General features: G+C 35.5%; 1 protein-coding gene across 2 annotated transcripts in view; it reads left to right on the plus strand.

The window, feature by feature from the left end:
- Window positions 1-5,150: 5,150 nt before the first annotated feature.
- LOC117120620 (creatinase-like) overlaps window positions 5,151-10,753 on the plus strand; it is a 6,539-nt gene continuing 936 nt past the window's right edge. Inside the window, exons 1-5 of one of the 2 annotated variants that reach the window (XM_033265683.1) lie at window positions 5,151-5,591; window positions 7,137-7,370; window positions 8,010-8,622; window positions 9,355-9,469; window positions 10,493-10,737. In XM_033265683.1, coding sequence (XP_033121574.1) covers window positions 7,200-7,370; window positions 8,010-8,622; window positions 9,355-9,469; window positions 10,493-10,737 — 1,144 coding nt within the window. In that variant the 5' untranslated portion in view covers window positions 5,151-5,591; window positions 7,137-7,199. Of the gene's footprint in view, window positions 5,592-7,134; window positions 7,371-8,009; window positions 8,623-9,354; window positions 9,470-10,492; window positions 10,738-10,753 lie in introns of both variants that reach the window. The other variant, XM_033265756.1, reaches the window with a different exon arrangement.

The raw sequence follows: 10,753 nt of genomic DNA on the forward strand, positions 1-10,753 counted from the left end.
ACTAGAGAAAGTAAGTAGGCCTACGGTAAGACTCATAGTGATCTTTCATTTTCCAAAATTAATGTTTTGAGTATATATCAATATATATATTTTGTTTGTTTTTTTGCTTTTTCATGTTTTCGAAGATCTAGCTCCTCATCAGCAGCACTACCGTACTACATGCTTGTGTTTTTGTTTAATAGTTTTTTTTATTTTATATTTTTGTATTTTATGTACAGGTAGTTAAGAATGTCTTTACTTTGTTTTGTATTATTAATGACTGTTTTTGAAGGCATACTTTTATATACTAATACAAAGTAAAACTGGCTGGTGCTACTGCACCCCCTCTGTCTGTTCGGCCATTTCTAATGCAGAAATAAAAAATCTGTTCAGATGTTAATTTCCATTTCTTTCTTTATTTATTCCACTTGATAAAATATTACATGTTTAAAACAAAACATACTGAGGAAAGTAAAGGTATTACCAAAAATAATAATTTGTATTAACAAGTCATGAGGAAGAGTCTAAAAAGGAAGCGTAGCTTGTAAATACTTAGGCAAATATGGAAAACAATATGACATGCAATTTCATTTCATTATTACAGAAAGAAATAAGTCCAAATAATTTCTGGATAGAACAATAAAATTAAGGAAAGTAAAAGTCTGTAAGACAGACTGTAAACAACCTTTCAAAGCATTTTTTTAAACATTGGTATAGAATTAACAATAATATTTTCTTAAATAAGTATTGTTTTATTGAATTATTTTATTTTTTCAATTTTAATACAGAAATAATATAATTTTCATTATTGAATGACATCCTCCTGATGGACTATATTATTGACTGACGTCTAATTGCATCAAGTTACTGGCGTTGTCGGCGAGCGCAAATTTGATGATGTTATTATACCAGTACAATTTTGCCCAGGCTCAGTTTTCTTATTTTATACGTTTTTCAATGATAGAAATTATTATGTTACAACACTGCACCATAGTCACACATACTGCACATTAGGTACAGCTAATATCTGTTGGTTTTCTATTTTAAAAAAATAAAAAATAAAAACTTTATTTGACATTATATCTCAGCCTCAATTTGTTCTTATTTTTAATTCAGCCTCAATGTTCTTATAAAATGTGTTCTGATTTTTTTTAAAAAAATGTATACTTATGTTGTATATTTCCAACCAATCAATCCATCGTAATGTAATGTACCGTAATCTATAAGTATGTGATTATAGGCCTAGCCTATGTGCATATAAAGATAATAATGCGGACTTTGTCTGCAGAACAAACGATGAATATCCAGCGGGGGACATGTAGTACCCCAGCTATAGAACAGCTATCATGCTCAGTGGCGTAACGCCAATGCGCACTCGTGTGGCGGTCCGCATGGCCATCGGCCCTTAGGGGTCCCTTTAGTTCCCCTACCCATGAGGGTCCAGTAGCACCCCGATCCCCAATGGCTTTGTTAATACATAACAACATAATGTGCTGTCTCTTATACACATCTAGATGTGTATAAGAGACAGAACCTCTTCTGCGTGAGAGTGTTCCTCTGCTTCGAACGAGAGAGCCAATAAATTATTATAACAAAAAAAAACACAAAAAAAAATATCTCTGCTTGTCAGTCAACACGATTTATCACTGCAGTAAATCTAAGCCACTATGCACACAGGCAAAGTCCAATCGTCAATACTTGAGAGTTAGATTTGTGGAGGGATTTTAATTGATACCAATTCCAATTCAGGGCACTGTATAAATTAACTAAATAAAGCGCTTATAATTATCAACTTACGTCCGGTGTAAAAAAAAAAAAAAAAAAAAAAAAAGAGCAGAGCGGGATTCCACAATTGCCAGAGGTTTCATTCCACCTAAACACATTACAGGGGTGACAAGCCAATCGAGGATCCTGAAATATCTGTGCGAGGTCCGTGTATTTACACGGAAGTTAAATGCCGTGCGTGGCTCGAACGGGGGTAAGATGTAAAAAACATCTGGAACACGCTCGCCTATTTTGAGCACCAAATTTAGGGTTATAGAACCGTGTATCGCTGTCAAAGGCCATTATCGCGACCATTAATCATGTTTTAATGACTCTCACCGTCTGGCGGTCAACATGAATTCAATTCAACACGCGCGAAAACCATAGGCCTGTCCAGTTTTACAAAAACAAATGCATTCGCTGACCTGTTGTTAATGTTATAGCATCATCTTCATTATTTCAACATGTTTGTGTGGACCGAACCTATGATACGTTACCTTCTCTTATTGGGACAGAATACAAAGACAAGTGGACGGCACCCGCCGAAACAGCGGTATTTACAAAGAAATAACTGCAAAGATCGAAGAAAAATTTAGGGGAAAGCTGACGGTGACACAGGTCACCAATAAACTGAAGTATTTGCGCAGGGAGTACAGTACAAGCAAAGATCGTATAGCGCCGCTACATAGCGGCGCTATACGATCTTTGGTACAAGTGCGTGAAGCGTGGTTAGAAACGTAAATATTGCGTGGCGTGATGGGATATACTATTGCCTCGCTGACCTAAAACGAGTATTTCTCGAGGTAAGTGTTTACACGGTTAGACAAAATAAGTTTGTGCTCGAATGTGGGGACCCCCCGTGGTGTAAAGCCGTGCGTTTACCTGTCATATATACACGGAATTTAATAGGCGTGTATGGCTCGAATGCGCCCCAGAGGCCATAGTGCGAAGCACCGATTGTTGATGTAGATAAAATTAGTACGAGTGCGTCATTACAACTGTATAGGTAGCATGCAGCGCCTTCAATACATTTTTTTTCTGTGTGAACATAGCCCTAGTCTTTCTTCTTTCTTTCTTTTCTAGATCCTCTCCGGGTCAGTTTCAGTATACTTAGTTATGCTTTGCAGTAGGTCTAGGCATAACGAAAACAATCTGTAATTGATAACAAATCAACAATTGGCCCCCCCCCCCGCCCTCTCTCTCTCCCCAGGATTTTCCGGAGAGGCCCCGTATCTCAATTTAAACGATCTATGAATGAATAACACCACACAACCTCTTCTAAACGCTGGATAATTTTCTGAACATTTGGTTGAGTATTTTTAATTACGATTTTTAATATGGGGAGTTATGGATTCAAATAAAAAGTGTCTACCTATTCTGTGAGTGTTAATGTGTTTGTATGTGTACGTCCAAAAGTTGAAGGATAAGCCCTATGAAACAGGCATCCTTGGATAAAGGCCTACGGTCAAAATAATCTGGGTCAATGGTCATTTTTAACGACTGTCTATTCTGGTGTATGTGTTAAAAATAATCACTAAAAAGTACGAGGTCACTCACATTCTGTCAATTACATTCTACCTTGACCAACCCGTAAACTGTGCCTCTGCGCATGCTCACTTTTTCGAAGGTCGATCATTAATTTGATGGTCAGTGCTGCGAGGCTATTATCTCTCTGTTTACTGCAAATACCTCCATGCTAGTATAGATAGAATCACAGAACCATATAGGATCTGTGATACAATCAGCTCCCTGATAAAATTAAACGGATAACATGTTTTGGTTTCTTAATCCATGCTGTATATAAGAATACGGTACTGTTGGTATAGTACAAACGACCTAGCTATTGGTTGAGGTACTGACACAAATGGCATCGACGGTCTATTTTTGCACTATTGTATGTATTTTCCATGTATTGTAGTTCCTAAAGAAGAGCACAAGTTCAAAAGCTAGAATAACATGACTGTGTTTGCATTACAACCAGGCCTTCGAATATTTCTTCAGTACCTATATACTGTATACAAATATATTATATATATATATATACATATACAATTATATATATATACTTCTATACCTGTCTCTTATACACATCTAGATGTGTATAAGAGACAGTATCCAGCGGGGGACATTATTATTATTATTATTATTATTATTATTATTATTATTATTATTATTATTATGCTGCCACCGAAAAAAAAATCCTAATTAGAATTCTGCTAATGTGCTCATAAATAGGACAACAAGTACCTTATCAAATTCATAGATTGAAAAAATGAAGAATTCAGAGCTTACAGCCACTTTGCTGCAAAAAAAGAATACCTTTACATTTTTAATGCTAAAGTTAAATGTATGCCTAAAAAAAGCCTTACTATAATGAAATTGTATAATTTAAACTTTCGTTTAGTTTCTTTTTGTTTTATTTCTTGTTATTCAAGTAAGGTGTATTGGTGCGGAATGTTTTCCTCGTTCGAATTTCCGAAATCTATAATCTAATGAAATTATATAGATTTCTTTTCGAATGCTTAAATATGTATTAGATTTATTAAATTTTTGTTGCTTGCATTTCTTTATTATTATTATCCATTACGCTTATTGATCTGGATTTTCACGGGAATAATAAGCTACCAGTGTATACCTCCTGGTAGTCAGTCTGTTTGAAATAGTCACATTAATGTAGCAAAATATCTGCTAATTAATATAATAAAATATCACTTACCGATGTCAACAAGTGAGCATAGTGAATATCATAAATAATTCATTAATTAAATATGACAATAATAATAATGGATTCACATCTTTTAATTTTAAATTTTCATCATTCTTAACATATCATTATATAAATAATAATAATAATAATAATAATAATAATAATAATAATAATAATAATAATAATAATAATTCTAAAGTGTAAGCATTTAATTGAGTTTATGAAGTGCAATGTTTGAAATAAGAATGTATTGTCTCTTTTTTATATCACTTTTTTCATGTCCTTTATATTTTACATATTAGTCAATTTAGGCATTTTATTGTTAACTGTTTTATGTTTCTTACGTGGTAAAAAATGTTTAAAATTTGTTTAAGGGCCCCAATGGAAATAAGTTTTATATATTGTAAAACTTTCTTGGGTTTCCCTAGGAATTAATGTCTTACCTTTTGTTCTTAATCATATATCTGTTGTCTGTTTCTTTTTTGTATTCATGTAATATGTGATTTTAATTCCTCAATAAAATGAAATGGTCATTCTATTAATATGGAGGTTCCGTACTCACTTGTGAATCACAGCGGCGTTGTGCTAGTAGAATATTGAAGGTCATCGACCGGAAAGTCGATGACCATGAACTAAAATGAACCGTTCGTACTTTACGTTGATGACATCATCACCCGAGTTTCAATATAAGCTGGATACGACTCGGCAAAACGATCATAGTAGTGTTGCTAAAACATCGTAGGGTAGGACTCAGGGAGCTAACCACCGGCTCGCTCCTCAACAACATGTGTGGGGTAGATATTCAACACAGTGACCGGACACATTGGATACCAATCCATTTCTCGCTAATATAACGAGGCTTAGGCCTATAAAATACATAATTACCCAAGACAACTTGCAAGATATCGGATCGTGTTTTTGTTTTGACCATCACACGTGTCAGGTCTGTCAGTGTATAATAAGGATAAGGGATATAATATCGGATCGTGTTTTATTTTACCATAACGCGCATCAGTTGTGATACTAGATGTCCGACATCTCCATTTGTTATTGTGTTGAATTTCTACCCCACACTTGTGAGTCTTCACTTTGTCTTTGGTTGTATAACATCAAAAGGGATCATGGATGCAGAGAGAGAGAGGTAAGCAATCAATCATTAACAACATTTGTATTCCTGTTTCTTGAAGAAGTGAAGAGCAGTGCCAGTGATAAGTGTCTATTTATGTATATTTAAGTTAATATTAACAGCATGTTTTTTTCACATTTTTTTTTATAGTTTTTCTTAGGCGGCACCTACATTCAGTGATCGGTCTTCCTACAGAACGAAGCCCATAGGCCTTTCATTTCTGTAGTCCGGGAGTTGTTATAGTGACGTGGTATATTTAAAAAGTCCGTTATAAAATCGTTGATTATTAAATATATTATGATGAATTTACATAACAGTAATAATTGCAAATCGCATTACTGCCGTTATGATTTAGTAGTCCCATGGCGACTTAATTATGTCTGATTGAAACCAGTGTTTTGCTGTTTTCCGTAGGCCAACTGTCTACACAGGAAACCGCAACGGAAAGTTCAATAATAACGCCACGGCATTTGTCGCAGATATTAAGCAATCGACTGGAAATTATTTTCCAACAAGTGAATGATATTTCAAAACAGTAGTTAGCACAATCTGCTTTAGTCACATTTGTGGTATGCAGTCGCTGCCGCAAGGAGACATCAGTTCCCGTTGAAATATTGATTTTATAGCAGTGAATTTCTGCAATAGCCGTGAATCATTGGAGTCGGTCTGTCGTGCCTTAACGCTGTTCTGACTAAACTGAAGAAAAGTGCGTTGGCTTGTTCGTTGATGTTTCACAATAATAAACGGCAATGGGATTTATTAAGCCCGTAGTTCTATTTTAAATTCAATAACATCATCGAGGTATAATAACATTATCACACCACTGTGATTTACCGAGGTCATCGTTAGGTCGACTGTGTTTGCTGTCGGTACTCTATAAACAGTCAATAGTGTGCCCGATATGTAACCTCTTACACAATACAACACAAAACCCAGCTGTCTATTCTACAACAGCAATACCCCTTTTTTTTTTTATAAGAACTAAGACTGAAATTCCTTAAAAAATAAGAACAAATAGAGGCCGAGGTAAAATATCGAAGGAGATGAAAAACAAAAACTTTAAAAACCAACAAATCAAGTTAGTCACGTATTAATTAATGTTTAAGGAGGCTATATCAACATTATATCTACTCCATTTAATGTCATAAGATGCGATGTAGGCCTACAGTAATCAGGCGTGCAATACTCGGCTAAGCTTGTACTGAAATTTTAATATAATTTCCCCCTGAATCCAGCCGTTCTCTTAGGCCTAGCAGTCCCAGTATTTTTTTCTGACAAGAGTGTAACTGGTTGTACATTACAGTGTAAGATAAGAACATTTAGAGCCATAAATTACCAGTTAAAAATTATAACACAGTGAGCCTCGGCAAAATGTGGTTCTTATTTAAATTTAAAATTAAAAAAACATTGTAGTCCTACAATAAAAGGTTAAAGAGTGAATATTATTCGGATATGCTCTATATATTTTCGCATTTATTTAAAGCTGGCTCAGGAGAAAATTAAATTATAAGTATCTTATATAAAAACTTTTATTGAATGTTTTAATTAATATTCTTTTAGGTGTTGAAAGACAGTATATTTTGAATATTGTATAGTATTGGTTGTTTGTGCCAACTACCAAATATGAGTCTAACTTCACATCTGAGGCATGGTTGGTCATCGTATGCTTCACTAAGACGTCTGCTGAGGACAGATATCACCAAACACTGCGTCGGTTCACAATGCACGATGCACTCGGAACCATGGCACGTAGAAAATATGCCCCATCTTATTAGATTCAGGAACGGAGAGAAGGTAGGCCTACATAATAATACTTGAGCAAATTTTGACCGTTTTATTTTGTACCGGTACGATGTTAATACGTTTCTATTTTCAGTTTCGTAATATCTTACTCCGGTCAATTTTTTAGCATTGAAATAGGCCTACCTTAATGCATGCTGAAAGATGAGACGTTTTATTAACGCCTAGCGTACAGTGGGACTATTAGGCCTACATATCAATATGATATTAACAATAATATTATAGTAATAAGCCTATTTATGAAGGCTGGACCACATGAACATCATCCTTCATTAGATCCTCATCATCATTCATCATCATTATCATAATTATCATCAACATCATTTCTCATCAACATAGTCATCATCGTCAACACCATCATCATCCTTCAACACCATCATCACCATCGTCAGCATCATCATTCATCATCATCTACATCACCAACATCATCATGATCTTAATGAACATCGTATTCTCTACTTTTATCAACATCGTAATCATCACTATCATCATCATCTTCATCATCCTTCTATCACCAACAATCTTCATCATCATCACCATCATCATCGTCACACCACCATCATCGGCATCATTTTCCATCATTAACATCTGTATCATCATCATCACTTTTTTTTTCTTCAATTATTTCTGTAGGAGAAGGGCACGTTTTCTAAAGCAGAAATGGATGAAAGGGTCAGCAAACTTCGCAATATAATGACAAATAAAAACATCGAGGGCGTGCTGTTTACTTCATTTCATAATATCAAGTACTATTCGGACTTCATGTATTGTGAGTTTGGACGGCCTTATGGATTGGTGGTAACACATGATAAAGTAGTTTCAATTTCTGCTAACATTGATGGTGGATTTCCTTGGCGTTGGACTGTGAACGGTGATAATTTAGTTTACACGGACTGGCAACGGGACAACTTCTATAGAGGCGTAAATCAAGAGCTTAGGCAATTAAAGGGTAAAATTGGCTGTGAATTCGACCACATCAATTTAGACAACTTCAAAAAACTTCAAAATGCTCTGCCAGACAGCACTTTCGTAGACATCGGAGAATCGGCAATGTACCAGCGTATGATAAAATCCGAGGAAGAGATCTCTCTTCTTAAAGAGAGTACACGAATTGGTGACATCGGCGCCGCAGCGGTCGTCGAAGCAGTTGCCGAAGGAGTTGGTGAGCATGAGATAGCCATGCACTCGACTAACACTATGACGAGGGAGATAGCGAAAAGTCGACCAGATATCATACTTCAGGACAGTAAGTACAATAATAATAATATAAAATTCAGTATTTTCTTCTGATATTTGAATTTCACTCTAATCCAACTACGAGTCACTCTCTACTAATAAAATAAGAAATGGGATGGTATTATGATGCTTAAACTATAATTTCACACGAAACCTTAAATGCGGGAGTGGTGTGAACGTTCCTAGAGTGAGTGGATTATATTGTAGGGAATACGACGAGACTAAAATTAACTCACCCTAAAGCAACGTCAATCAACTCTTTATAAAGCAACGTTCGCACCATGAACGTCCGAATTTTAATCTATGAATACTGTACGTTGTACGAACGGCCGGATTTATCAAACTAGAAATCAGCTTAAATTCATCTTAAGTCCATTTTTTGCTTAAGTCAAATTTATCAATATTGCTTTAAATTTAAATTTGCTTAAAATTAAAAAGTCGATTGTACGTATAAAGCATCTTACACGATTTTTAAGCTAAGATTTTGCTAAGATGATTTGATACGGTAATTCAGCTTAAGTTATTTGCTTATATCTAATCTTTTTTGACTTAAGATATTTGCTAAGCTGAAATTGATAAATTCCGGGCCTGGAGAATGTATCTGCGTGCGCATTAAATGCAAAAGAACAGAATGTTAACATTAAAGGCACTATAGGCACGCACGAATGTTAAATTTTAACATTCGTGCGTGCCTATAGTGCCTTTAATGGTAACATTCTGTTCTTTTTTTTTCATAATCTAGTTTGGACATGGTTTCAATCGGGTATAAACACTGACGGTGCCCACAACCCAGTCACCAGTCGGAAAGTTCAGAAAGGCGACGTCTGCAGCTTAAGTTGTTTCCCTATGATGTCAGGGTATGTACAAAATCGTTTATAATTAAGCAGAGAGGGGGGGGGGGTCATAGAGACGGGGATAAGCATAAGCGGAGGAATATATCTTTCGAAATTTAATTCCGACAAATCCAGTGCTACACTTTTAAAATAATTAATTAAAAATGCTATTTTATTTTATACACATTTTTTTGTGTTAACACCATTTTCAGATACCTTACTTTGAGTTAAGTAATTTCTGTTAAATCAAATTCTAACCAACCAAATTTCAGTCAAATAGTAACAGACACAAATTCCGGTGGAACCAGACACAATTTCCGGTGGAACCGGCCATGTATTTGTAACCACTTTTTTGGCAGAACATATATAATGTCTATGGAGATTTTGTATGATCTGAAAGAAATGCAAGAAAAGAAAGAGGGAAGAAGGAGAATAGGGGGGTGAAAGATACTGTTTATTCAGTCCCCGACCGAGTCCCCTGACCGTTTTCATTATCGATTCATTGGGAAAAAATACATATAAAACCTGCCATCTAGGAATCAAAATTTTCCCAGGGAACACAACCGGACCCCTTTCTCTTTGGGGTTTATCGATTCATGAAAAAAAAAAATACGTATGCAACTACTCAAATTTATTTATGTATGTATCTATACACACATAACAGGCCTATTTACTGTAACAAGAATGAGAAAGTTTACCTGACCGTTTTCAAGAGGAGGAATACCTTGAATTTGAAGAACTTAAAATTCATTAAAAGATACCATACCTCAGAAGTCGGGAAGCTCAAATCCCACCATCTAGGAATCAAAACCCCCTTCCTTTTTGGAGTCTTGGGAAAAATATTCACCCCCCACCCTCTAAAGTTGAACCCAGATTCATATTCCCATTCATTTTACTAGTGTCCCCCTCCCCCTCTGAAAAACGTTCCGCTGGCCCTGAAATAAATAGATCTACTAGAATATTAACTACTACTGTATTGCCGTTATCGTAGAGTTGTATTGCTGTATCAACTACTGGTTATGTTTATCTTTATCTTTACGTTTTTAGATACTACACATCGCTAGAACGAACTCTGTTCTTAGACTATGCATCAGATGAGGCCCTACGCTACTGGAAGGCAAACTGTGAGGTTCACGAGGCCGGCATGAAACTCGTCAGGCCTGGAATAAAATGCAAAGAAATAGCTCACGAATTGAACTTAATATACGAAAAGCACAATCTTCTTCATTATAGAACCTTTGGGTATGGCCACTCATTTGGTGTAATGTGTCACTATTTCGGACGGGAAGCCGGTAAGAAATACATATT

This window comes from Anneissia japonica, unplaced genomic scaffold, assembly GCF_011630105.1.
Source record: "Anneissia japonica isolate Jap-2015-1 unplaced genomic scaffold, ASM1163010v1 scaffold287957_len1322810_cov207, whole genome shotgun sequence".
NCBI lineage: Eukaryota > Metazoa > Echinodermata > Crinoidea > Comatulida > Comatulidae > Anneissia > Anneissia japonica.